At 47.3% G+C, this 12,627-nt stretch overlaps 2 protein-coding genes across 2 annotated transcripts; both read left to right on the top strand.

Annotated features, from left to right (window-relative positions):
• The first annotated feature begins 1,499 nt into the window (after positions 1-1,499).
• LOC8024163 (gamma-secretase subunit Aph-1) lies at positions 1,500-8,992 on the top strand. The gene is made up of 6 exons (XM_002404526.5): positions 1,500-1,708; positions 1,987-2,130; positions 3,313-3,398; positions 3,495-3,617; positions 5,542-5,669; positions 5,834-8,992. The coding sequence occupies exons 1-6, from the start codon at positions 1,596-1,598 to the stop codon at positions 6,005-6,007; spliced, it is 768 nt and encodes a 255-aa protein (XP_002404570.3). The 5' UTR covers positions 1,500-1,595; the 3' UTR covers positions 6,008-8,992.
• Positions 7,841-8,992, top strand: LOC115315828 (transcription factor jun-D). Its single transcript, XM_029975161.4, has one exon. It carries the CDS (start codon positions 7,841-7,843, stop codon positions 8,711-8,713), a length of 873 nt encoding a protein of 290 aa, XP_029831021.2. The 3' UTR covers positions 8,714-8,992.
• Positions 8,993-12,627: the final 3,635 nt, after the last annotated feature.

Genomic DNA, 12,627 nt, shown 5'->3' with positions numbered 1-12,627 from the left:
AACAGAGCAACGCTGTGTAATTTTACAAGAAAAAACCAACCTGTGAAATACACCTTTGACGAAAAGTTTAGATTGCTATGTGTGGGCGTCGATTTTTACGGTCCATTTTAGATCAAGCCTGGTGACTTGGGACACCCTATATAAGGAGCTTAGACCTGCCATCAGTGATCCTTCCCGAATGGGCGACATACGCACCGGTGTTCCTGGGTTTCATTGGAGAAGATGAAAGAGTGGATTATCGAAGAAATAGAGACAACGCAGAGGAATAAAAATTATCTAGGGAAACCTAAGTTTTTCTAGGGAAACTTTTTCTAGAAAGATTTATGGAAATTATGTAAGGAACAGTTAACGAGCACATCTGTCCGCAAGTGAGTCTGATCTCGGGTGACTACGACAAGGCTCGGCCACAGGAAAATTGGTGACTCCCTGGAAAGAGACAAAGATGATGGTGGTGGTGTTTTTTTTTTTTTCCGAATGAGCTCTTGGGCGCTTGTTTCCGGCTTGAGCGTTATCACTGCCGGCGTAACCGCGCTTTGGATTATGGGACGTTTCCAAGGAGGTTATAAGTACTAGGAGGGGGCACGTTGCAATATTGGTGAAGCCTAGTCGTAAAAAGTTTAAACGATTTTGTGCCCAGCGTGACCGCAGATCTCCTGGTGATTGGTGCGCGTGACATGTCACGTGTGAGATGGATGGTTGATTGTAGAAGGACTCCTTGCAGGCTTGCACGCGCTCCGTCCAGTAGGTTTTATCAGATCGAAGGCTAGACTGTGGTGTATTCTAGTACCCCATAGCAAGACGAAGGCTAGCTACAGTCACGTGATGTGGTCACGTTGGCATGGTAAGTGAGTAGAGTAAGGAGGAAAATGAGAAAGGCGAGCCGTCAAGGGAGCATGGCTTGTGGAGGCTACGCGGCTGACGTCGTGCCCTCTCCTACTCTTCTATCTTGCTTGAACGTTTCCGATAATGACATCACAAATGACATCGTGAGGACGCTGAGAATTTTCCCGCTAAATTTAGCGGAAAGTTTCCTGATAGATTTAGCAAAACAATTTCCCTGCTAAATTTAACAGAAAAAATTCCCCGCTAAATTTAGGAAAAAATTTTCTCGTCAAATTTAGCAGAAAAAATTCCCCGTTAAATTTAGTGGGAAATTGTTTCCGTTAAATTTGGCAAAAAATTTTCCCACTGAATTTAGCGGAAAAATTTTACCGCTAAATTTAGCGGGGAATTTTTTTCACTGAATTTAGCGGAAAATGTAGCAAAAATTACATGCTAAATGAAAGGGGGCCAGGGTAGGAGCTCAAAAGCTGCGCTCTTATTCCAAATTACAGAGAGTTGTGAGCGTCTTTTTTTTTTTTTTTTTTTTGCCCAATCTTCAAAAGGTTGGAAAAAAAAATCAAGTTTTTGTTGTTCTTAGGCTAGGTGGCGCAAGGCACCGTCCTTTAGAAATGCGTCCACCCTTTATTATCCATCTGTCTTTGCCATCATCCGTCCATCTATCCATTTATGTTTATTTTAGGGTTAGGGCTAGCGCTAATTCTGTACCGCAGTCGTGCATCGTTCTTGATCAAAGACCCGGCGTTCCTTTCAATATGACCCTAATGGAATTTTTCGGCTGTACTCTGATTGCCTTCGGACCAGCACTATCTATGTTCGCCATCACAGTGGCAAGAGATCCAATCCGAATCATCATACTCATAACTGCGTGAGTTAGACCGGTCATACCTGTGCTAGTGTTTTGCTTTTTCTGATCTTCTTTTAATCAGGATCTTTTTGTTTTTAGCACCTTGCTTCCCTCTAAGAATTTTCTAGCTGAGTGCGTGATGGAAATAAAAATTAAAAAAAAAAATAAACGGAAAAGTAAATAAATCTTGAATGAGTGTGTACCACTGTGGTTAGTGGTGCGTGCCTGTGACAGGGTTCCAAATTTCAGTGGCTGTCACTCGCTTTTCGTCAAACCTCACAATGCTGTTTCCGTTCTAGGGCGTTTTTCTGGCTACTCGCGCTTCTACTATCATCAATACTCTGGTTCGCTGCGGTTCCACTACGAAAGGAGTTAGCGTTTGGAGTCGTGTTCTCGGTGTTCTTCCAAGAGGCATTTCGGTACCTCTTCTACAAGATACTACGGTACGTAAATCATGGTTGCGCCGCTTTCTTTTCTCGAATATTTGTATTGATCGTGTGTGCTGTGAGACTGAAATAGCAATAAACCAGCGCTGCATATTTCCCTCTCTTCCTGAACTAAAATGCTACCTAAAAGAAAAGAAAATGTGGCTACTCACGGCTGTCTAGCCTAGTTTCCAACTCGCTAGCAGACGATATGGCATAAAATCATACCGCCATATTTGCCTTTCTGCTTTAGTGTCTGCAAAAAGAGTGGGCCTTATTAGAGCACAGCACGGGCCTACTTTTTGAGGCCCAACCCGGGCCCACTGAATTAAGGGTGATTCACACACTTGTGGTGAACAGGGCATTCTTCCTTTTTCTTCAAGAGTTCAAAAAGGAAAGGGAAAGACAATCATACTGTCCCCTGTTACCGGAATCTCTCGTTTTCTTGCCTGCTGGCAGCTGTCCCTCTATGCTGATGAAATCCCCAGGATTCAGTGTATTTTCTTCTGGGCGTTCTTAGACCATTTCTAATACTTTTTTTTTCTGGAGTTGTAGCAAGTGTACACTTCGCCTTTTTTTGTTTCTTTCAGATCTAAATGATCAGTCCGTTACCATTTTCTTCTCAACGTTTTAGAAAGTGTGCTAAACCATTGCCTGAGCCCGGTGTGAGCCTGTGAACAATTTGCGCTATCAGGCTCACGCCCGGGCCTGTACAGAGCTCTAGGCCTTATTGCATCAAATACATGTCGTTGAAGCACTGTGACTAGTAATGGCTGCAATAATTGAAAACTTTTTTATGGCTTGAGGCAGGTGTGATTCCAATAAATGTCCATAAACTAAAAAGAGGCAGAACATTAGGGAAGCATGAAGGCCCATTCACGCAATACCAATAGGTTGTGTTGCATTTGTCATGGTAACTTATGTCTGCTTACATGCAGTTCCAACCTGTTTCCGGGAGATCTGTGCTTTGTGTTAAGCTTGGCACGATTTCAAGGAATAGTTTTGCATGCGAGATAGGAAACATGGGCATCCAGGTGAATCGCAGTCATGTCACATCATAACAAAGCGAATGGTTTTCTCACTTTTCAAGTAATAAGCATTTGAAAATGGACACTCTTCATCTTGTTTGACCCCCATCATCTAAATGCACACCATTCTTTGCAAGCAGGAAGCTGAAAAATTTGTACATTGACTTCCCAGGAAAGCCGAGGTGGGGCTAAAGAAAGTGACGGAAGTGGGAGCGGACGGAGCGTCTGTGTCCACCTCTCGGACCACATTATCCTATGGTAAATATCCGCATTTAGTTAGTGTGGTGGCATAGCTTCACTGACACCATGTTAGTTTGGTGATCAACTGAGCATGGACCTTTACATTGGTTGCAGTGGCGGGACTTGGGTTCGGAATCATGAGCGGCGTGTTCTCGTTGCTCAACGTGTTGGCCGACGCCACCGGGCCGGGCACCGTAGGACTCCATGGCGGCTCTCCATACTTCTTTGTCACATCAGGTAGTTTTTTTTATTTGTCTCAACCAAAATGACTCGAGTCCTAGACTACATTCATCATTTCCTGCCTGGGTCTGGCAGATGAAGTCTTCACCACTCGCGTTTGATATTTGCTTAGGCGAACGGAAGCCTTCCCGCTTTTAAAGTGTGCTAGTAGCACAAAAACAAAGCTGGATATCCTGTGGCTTGACAGTCTACATCAATCTGGAAAAAAAAGCCTCTCCTAAGTTCTTCCGTACTATGTGAAGAAGAACAAGAATGCAGCACTGACGGACACCGAATGCTACGAGCTATCATTTTGCTCGAGCGTTTGGGCGCATGTCCATCTTTTGCGCAACTTGTTTGCCGGAGAACCTTCCGTGACAGTCATTTCTGCCTACGGTTTGATATCTCGTTTATTTTCAAGCTTCATGTCACTGAGAGCGATTGTTGCAAAATTTCTGGAGCAACACTGTACTGCCTTGGGCCACCCCAAAATACTGTCTCAATTCTTACTTCGGAGTGTGGCACTTTGAAGTGATGTGGCAAAAATGAATGTTAGATGCTATTCCTTTGTGTTGGGGATTACCGCCTTACTTGCATTTCAACTCTGAATGGTTCCATCTCAACTGTGAACGAAAGTGTTTGTTGTGACCAGCATTGTGTGTTGTGGAAGGCCATGTTTGGCGAGAATTCATGGACGCCAGAGTTATAACAGGCCGCAGTGTTCCCTCGTTGCGACGTTTACGTTTGTGTGCAGGGAGTTTCCGAGCGCTGTTCGGGCATCAAAAATTTGATAAGCCAATGAAACGAGTGCAATTAAACTTTTCACAAAGCTGTCTTTAGGTGGCGCATTTATCATGCTCGAATTTCATGAGTGTAGATTTTTTTAAACAAACATTTGATGCTAAAGAATCCCACTTTCTTTTTTTTTTTTTCATGCTCGGGGAGGAAAATAGCGAACACCGTCCGGTTGACGCAGCTACTCACAAATGGTGCGAAATGAAGAATTAAAGAAAAAAAAGCACCATCAACCTAGCATTTTTTTCCATTTTCCTTTCCGTCCAGAAAAAATAAATGTGGCTCTTTGGGCTGAATTCCTTTTTCTCAAACCTGCACTTATGAAATTTGAATAAGGGTGGCGATGTGGGTTAGTTGGTTCATACTGACGAAAAGGCAAACAGCGCGCAGAAAACGGGGACTAGAGGAAGTGCAGACAGGACAAGCGCTGACTCTCAACTGAAATTTAATCACAAGGAAACAAAACAAAGAAAACAGCAACTCCGCCCACGTCACATGACACATTCACCACGTGTCAAAAAAAAACATTCTTTGCTACTCAGGCCCAGTGACGTTTGGCTTGCGCAGTTCGCGCCGGCTTTGGTGATTGCATGCGCTTCTACAATTTCTCTATTCACTCTTTCCCTACCATAGTGAATAGAGAAATTTTAGAGGCGCATGCAATCATCAAAGCCGGCGCGAACTGCGTAAGCCAAACGTCACTGGGCCTGAGTAGCAAAGAGATGTTTTTTTTTGGACACGTGGTGAATGTGTCATGTGACGTGGGCGGAGTTGCTGTTTTCTTTGTTTTGTTTCCTTGCGATTAAATTTCAGTTGAGAGTCAGCGCTTGTCCTGTTTGCACTTCCTCTAGTCCCCGTTTTCTGCGCGCTGTTTGCCTTTTTGTCATGAAATTTGAGTATGACGAATGCAGTACCTGAACAAACCTTTGTGAAAAGTGTTTCCAAACGCATTGTGTTCGTTGGTTTACTTAGAAAAATATATTTTCCGTCCTAATGGCGCTTGGTGAAACGCCCCGTAGAAAGCAGGACGAGGAGTCCATGATGCTGCAGTGAACTCTGGAGAGGAGTTCCCGCAGCCCTTACTCGTAACACGCGACTCGCGTCCGAAACGTCTGTCTCCCTGCCAAACTCCCGTGTCTTTGTGCAGCCCTGACCACGCAGGCCTTCGTGCTGCTGCACACGTTCTGGGGGGTGGTGTCCTTCCATGCGCTGGACCACGGACGGTGGCCTCTGGTCGGATTCGTGCTGGCCTGCCACCTCACCGCATCGACCCTGGTGAGACCAGTAGCGGCACAGCGCCCAGAACGCGTCTTTGGCCAGTTTGCTTAGCGCCTTATTCCGTCCGTCCATCGAAAGCAACGGGCAGGCTGCGTTTACCGTGTCCAAAGTGCTTGGCCAGCCGCTGCGCTGACGTCCGACGTTTTTGCATTCCTTTCCAGACGCTGCTGAACCCAAAGGGCCTGTACGTGGCCTCCCTGGTACCCATCTACCTGCTGCTCGCGATCTCCGGAGCTCTGGCGTTCCACGCCGCCGGAGGCCGCGGTCATTCACTCTGGGCCTTCCTCCGCTGCAGTCGGCGAAAGGACTCCGCAACCGTGCCTTCGGACTCTTGATTGCGCACGCCGAAGTTCTCTAGTCTCCGAATGCTTTGAACGTTCCTCTTGGACCATTCCAGGCAGGCGCTCCGTTGCAACCTCGTCCCGGCGGTTTTTGAAGTGTCCCGTCAACGCTACATAAGGGCGGTCTCGTCTCTGGCTGCGTTCGTCGGACGGATTTAAATGCGGGGCCTGCATTTTACGAGTTTCGCAGAAAGACAATACACTTTGTCCATAGGCGTTTCATAGCTAAGGGTGCGATTTTGGGGGTGACGATTCCGGCGACAGAGGATGTTGCCGTTGCTTTTCAGTTAAAGGACTTCAAATTGCACGCATGGTAAGCAACAACTAGGTATGTGTGCCACATTTGGTTACGCCTGTGATGACGGTACTTGCTGCCGTTATTACTGTTTGCTGCATAGTTGAACGAGGGCCGGTCATTTAGAGGCATGATGGCTGACTAGAGCTGACCTATCACTGAACACAACTCCCTCCAATTATTGGGCATTGATTGCTTTGCTTCTCGCAGTCAGTGGGGCTTCGAGAATTACCACACTACACCGCAACGGATTTTTTTTTTACTTGATTTTTCAAGAGGACATTTGACTCATAATTATTTAATATGTATATATGTACATGCATAAAGTTTGACTATGAAAGTATCTGTTTTATTGTGCAAAAAGATGTCTCATTTTCATATTTTTTTAAAAGACTAAGCTGTAATACATAAATTTTGAGGATTTTAGCGTAGTAATGAGATTTTCAATCAAAAAGGAAGTAGCGGAATGCCGCGAAAGCGGAGAAAAACAAGGCCAGAGAGCCTGTTGAGAGTGTTTCGCTAGAATGAACTTAAGAATTTACTACGCTAGGATGCCTTTCCTGTTTTCCGAGTAATTGATGCCTTCTTTCATCCCTGGCGAATCTGAAAACGAGGCAAAACCAGTTATCTGCGCTCTTTAGTGCCGTAAATAGCTTCCCGTTTCCGCTCAGCTGCATACCAACGAAAGATTACGGTGACGTCAAACTATTGCCCATATTTGGCTTCGCCTCGACAATGCAAAACAAGTTTTTGAAACGTACGGCTGATAGATAGCGCGCGAGAAGCGCGCATAAACTGAGCAACTAGCTGCGTTGTGCGACCTTCCCGAAAAAATCGCACTATAGATGTCCGCAACGGTTTTGGTGGCGCTGTTAACGCTACTGTGATAAGCATTGCCGATTATTCTTTGAACGTCTATGAAAATCATTTCACGCGAGTAGCTTTTTTGCTTCATACTTTAACTTACGCTTTACGTCTTTATGCCACGCTTGCCTTTCATTAAATTGCTTTCGCATTTAGTTCTTAGTTAAAAAAAAAAAAAAGCGGTTTGCACCGCGCTAGCGACTGCAGCGCCGTTTGCGCGTATGCGTGTTGTATTTTTTTATATTTTTTTTACACTGGCCCCGCCCTCCAAGCGCATCGTTGGATCCGCTCCCCGCTCCCGATTGGCCGCGCCGTCGCAAACAGGAAGCCGACGACACGCTCTTTTCCGAGAAGCCCTCCGTCGCCTCCGTCACGACGAAAACAACCCCACGTGTTCGAGTGGCGTCACTCCCGTCCAATCGGGGCGTGCGTTCCTGACGTCAGGCGGACGTGACGTCGAGCAGTGCTTTCCAGTGAGTCACCATTTTATAAAGGCGGCCCTGGGTGTTTTCGCGTGACTCATAGCCGTGCAAGCAGCGTCGCGTCGGTGTGCCCGCTCGAACCACGTTTTTGTTGTGTGCGCGGGCGTTGCGTTGTCGGACCGCACGGAACCTTGGTGTGGGGCTACGCTCCTTCGGATTACGCTGGGGGGTCGGCGACGCCGAGCGATGGATACGACATTCTACGAAGACATCCGCGGCGGCGGCAGCAGGCTGGCCGCGGGATCGCAACACGCCCAGCCAACGACGCAACACCAACAACAGCAGCACCATCCGCAGCAACAACAGCCACAGCTGGTGCGGAGAGACGACCTAAGTTCGCGTAAGCGTAGCATGACCCTGGACTTGAACAGTGCGGGTCGGCCCGAACGAAAAGCTGCGCGCTTGTCGAGCCTGCTCACGTCGCCCGACCTGAACATGCTCCAGCTGGCGTCGCCGGAGCTGGAGCGGCTCATCATCGCGCACAACGGACTCGTGACCACGACGCCCACGCCGACGACGCAGTACCTGTTCACGAAGACTGCCACCGAGGAGCAGGAGCAGTACGCGCGGGGTTTCGTCGACGCGTTAGCCCAACTGCACCAGACGGCCGGCGGGCCGTCCGAGACCGCACTGTCCGCGGCCGAAGCTTCCGACTCGGGCGCCTCAACCTCAAGTGACAGCTTCATCTTACCCTCGTCGTCGGAGCACTCTCTGGGCGGCGGCGATGGGCACGTGAAGGACGAGCCCCAGACGGTGCCCAACCTGGGCGCCACGCCGCCGCTGTCGCCCATCGACATGCGCGACCAGGAGAGGATCAAGCTGGAACGTAAGAGGCTGAGGAACCGCATCGCCGCCAGCAAGTGTCGCAAACGAAAGCTGGAGCGAATCTCGAGGCTCGAGGACAAGGTGCACGCGCTCAAGACCGAGAACTCAGAGCTCGGCTCGGTGGTGTCGTCGCTGAGGGATCAGGTGTGTCGGCTCAAGCAAGAAGTCATGATGCACGTCAAGCAGGGCTGTCAGATCATGATGTCCACGGCGTACGGTGCAACGACGGCGTGAACGCGCTCGCCTCCAAAGTGACCTTAACTGTTGCTGCTGCTTTCGCCGTCGCCACTGTTTGTTGTTGTGCCATTTGCAGACCATCGAAAGAACTGTACCATAGACTCATCGTCGCTCACCTCTATGCAACATCACATGTCGTCTAGTTCTTGTATAAAGTTTTTGCGTACTTAAATTATGTTCTTTTAAGCTGCTCCCCCGAAGTTGGGGGGGGGGGAGTTGGCAAAAGCGGTGCCGTATTGCTCATTAAATTGTTCGGTGTGGCCCCGAAAAGAAAAACTCCGTCTCTTTCTCGCTTTGCTCTCGCCGTCCCGTCCTGTTTGCGTTGACCCTGGCTCTGTTCCAGGGCGCTCTTTCTGGCACGCTCTTCGTTTTGGTTGACCCTGGTGGTATGTTGCCATCTTGTTGGCTTTAGCTCGGTCGCCGCGTCGTGTTGTCATCACTCGGCAGCAGACTGAATCTCGCGAATCCGTTTTGATGTTTCGATCGTTAGGCTTAGCTTAGTGGCCGTTTTTCAAAAGCCCGCGCCCTTTGATGGCGACCGTTCGTTTTGGCGCGCTTTTGAGAGTGGCAGTTTCTTTTTTTTTTTTTTTTACCTTTCTAGTTGGGGAAATATTTTATTTATTTTATTGCCTGGATTTTACTTGCGCTTCAGGGTGTCCACTGTTTTAGTTCGTCCGCCGCGTTGGGCGTGTCCGCAAAGCCTTTGTGTTTCGTGTTCTTAAGCCTAACGAGCAGATATATAAATATATTAAAATTAAATTAATAATCACCTTCTATTTAGGTCGACTAAAGGAACTTATTTACACTAGGGCGTTTTCTTTCCATGTAGTCGACATATTTTCCTCGCATTTAAGTCAGCATGCTCATGTAGTTTAGTCATAGCTTCAGGGAGGCAATGGTTTAGTGTTCATTGACAAAGAGCCGGTCATGATCCTAGTTGACCCAGTTCATTGGCACAGCACAGCAGGCAAGACACATTTTATTTGATATGGTTGTCGATGAACGTCAGCAAAGACTGCAAAGAGTTATATCAGTTATATTTTTTTAATGGTGAATTGTTATAGTTATTCGGGGGGGAAGGGGGGGGGGGGGGGGGGAGCTGTTGTAAAGCCGATAGAGTATTGGCATTTCACTAGCTGAAACTCGAGACAATCTGACTAAATAAAGTATGCGAAGGGAGGTATCGGCTCTTGTTAGCCGATTTTCTTGTGGGAGCCACCATTTTGGTACTCTGTGCATATCGTTCTAGTCTCCGAAAATGCGACTTGGTCAGTTTCAGATAAGGCGTCGGGAAGCTTGGACGATATCACTTCGCATTGTCGCGCGCTGCTTTGACATTCCTAAGGGACAGAAAATCTTTATGCGATTTCAGATAACTGCAACGATGATTTTAAGCACCGATATTACTACAGCTGCGTAGTGTCTCTAGTCTACTAAACAAGTCTGGATCACCTGTATGCTCAAACATGCTCGCGCAAGTCTGTCCTTGAGCCCTATGGGGGGCGAAAACGCGTGGAAAATGATAACTTAGGACGGTATATACCTCAAGCTTATCACGCACCCGAGACTGCATGTCCCCCAAAGGACTCAAACTTTGTTCGTTTTTGTGCCCTGCCAACCACTCCGAGGATTATGCACTCTTTGTTAGTTGGTGAGTGACGTCTTTTCAGTCAGTGGGTTATCGGAATGTACGATTTGTTATGGACTTCAGGAATCCGTCTCAGAAAGTTCTGCGCGACGTTTCATCGCGGACAGCACAGTTTGCGATGCCTCGTTCACAGGATTTACGAGAAGCACGTTTGGTTTTTTAACTGCGTGGACTATAGACGAGTTCAAAAATAAAACTTACAAGAAAAAAAAAAAAAAAAAAAGGATCGAGGAAACAAAACGCTTTGAGGCGAAAGAAAGGGCAATGTTGCGCTATTATTCCGTCCCGTTGCCTTCCGACAAAATCGGCTACATCGTGACGGGGCAGTCATAACATTCGTGAGATTTCCAGGAAAAAAAAAATCCTTGATGAAATTAAATTTAAAAAGTCAAATTACCTTCCATTTTTCAAAAATAAATTTAGGATGTCATTGCCTTTTTTTTTATGTCACCGTTGACGCAATCTGCAAAATCGGGTGTCTCACTGGTCTGATCCAACTCTTCGTGAATCCATCCGTCGTACCCGAAGCATTTTGTCTGCCGATGTAACATTGCATCATAATCGTAAACACAAACACGGAAGAAAGGCCGCTGCGCCATTAAACCATTAAAAAAAAAAACACACAATAGAACACCGCTTTAAGCACACGCATAAAGATCAAGAGCGCGCTGACGGCGTATTCTTTTCCAAAGCTGCGGTAGTGGTGGTCACGACTGGACCACGACATGGGCCGTCGCTTCAATCTGTCCATCTCTGTCGCCTCCGAAAAGACCTTGTACTAGATCGTCGTAATCGCAAAAAGACGTTCACATTGACACGGAACGCGCGATTCCCACTGGGAAGGCACGTGGCAACAAAACAAAGAACGACGCCTTCGGGAGGAGCGGACGAAGCGCGGGCCGCCGCCACATGTCCAGACAGGCATCGAGTCGGCGCTGACGTCAACCCTGGCTTAGCAGTGGGGGGCGCGGAGGAAAGGTTTCTTCGGCGGAGACGGGAGTGTGCCGTTGGAGACACGGAGACTCCGCCGCTGCCGTCGTTTACGCCGCGCTGTCCAAGGACAATCTCGAAGGCGGTCAAGGAAAGTGTGCGGATGGGAGCGCCGTGTACGCGCACGCTTCCAGTTGTGTCTGCTGCAAATTGCGGCGGCGCTGTGCTTTGTCCTCGCTGTTCGTAACCATTTCCGCTTCTGCCCGTTCCTGACGCCGCGCTGACGAGGGAGAGAACGCAAGGGATAACAGCAGCGAAAGCTACGGAAAGAGTTCTTGTCCGCGATTGTTGTTGTTAGGGTGGAGAAGAGACGACCGACGCCTTGTCGAGTGTCCAAGAGCGTGCGCTTTTTTTTCGGATCCTCGCTCTGCAGCTTCGTGCTTCGACCGCCAGGCGGCGGAAGGGTTTGAGTCAGTGGCTCGAGTTGTTGCATTGCCCCTCGCTGGACAGCTTCGCATTTTGGACGCACGGTGTCGTTTCGGTGCGAGGAGATAACGATCCCAACGTTCTCGAGAATTTACCCAATGATTTTTTTTTTATCTCAATATAAAACGTTTGAAGTGAGCCATTTCAGTCATTGACGTTGCTGCAATGGTACTGCGAGCTTTGCTTTTCACGTAGTGACTCTTAGTTCTCTGAGGTTGTAGGATACGCTTTGAGAATACGTAATTGGCTCAGTAACTTCCGCCTGATTTCATTGAGAACGGTGGTGTACTCTTATAACTGATATTTTTACTTCCCGAAAAAAAGAAAAAAAAAAAGACATGGAGTGTTGCAATTTCTGAACCCGCTGTAACAACGACACACAGTCGTTATGTTGTTCAAGCTGTTACTTCAACAGCATCGGTTCGAATTGGTTTCTATCATTTCGTCGCAACAAGTTTCGTTAAAACATGTTTCGTGGACAACTTGTCGTGGATACACGTTTCTTGGACCATACGGTTCGTCGGCACTGTACATTTTGTAGAAGCTTTTTTGTTTATTTCAAAAATACTATCAGTCTCTGCTTGAGACTATGGTAGAATGGGTATACAAGTGTACAAAGAAAACAGCAAGAACAAGAGCAGCACACGCTTGAGAAGGTACTATAAAAGATATCACTAAATAACTATACAAAAAAAATGCTTCGACAATAACAAATAAAGATTAGATCCGTTGCGGGCTAGAATGCGTTGACGAAAAACAATACACACAATGAAAAAAAAAATCTATTTCACATTTTGAGGGATGCAGTATAGGAAGAATAAACTTCAAGTGACTGACATTCTCGATT

Source organism: Ixodes scapularis, unplaced genomic scaffold (assembly GCF_016920785.2).
Source record: "Ixodes scapularis isolate PalLabHiFi unplaced genomic scaffold, ASM1692078v2 PGA_scaffold12__126_contigs__length_90152505, whole genome shotgun sequence".
In the NCBI taxonomy this organism is placed as follows: Eukaryota; Metazoa; Arthropoda; class Arachnida; order Ixodida; family Ixodidae; genus Ixodes; species Ixodes scapularis.
Note: the sequence above shows the minus strand (reverse complement) of the source record. Positions and strands in the feature narration are given on the sequence as shown.

Coding starts and splice junctions, on each gene's coding strand:
- LOC8024163 (XM_002404526.5), top strand. CDS start 1,596: ATGACCCTAATGGAATTTTTCGGCTGTACTCTGATTGCCTTCGGACCA. Junction 1,709..1,986: donor ATCATCATACTCATAACTGC/GTGAGTTAGACC, acceptor TTTCCGTTCTAG/GGCGTTTTTCTGGCTACTCG. Junction 5,670..5,833: donor ACCTCACCGCATCGACCCTG/GTGAGACCAGTA, acceptor ATTCCTTTCCAG/ACGCTGCTGAACCCAAAGGG.
- LOC115315828 (XM_029975161.4), top strand. CDS start 7,841: ATGGATACGACATTCTACGAAGACATCCGCGGCGGCGGCAGCAGGCTG.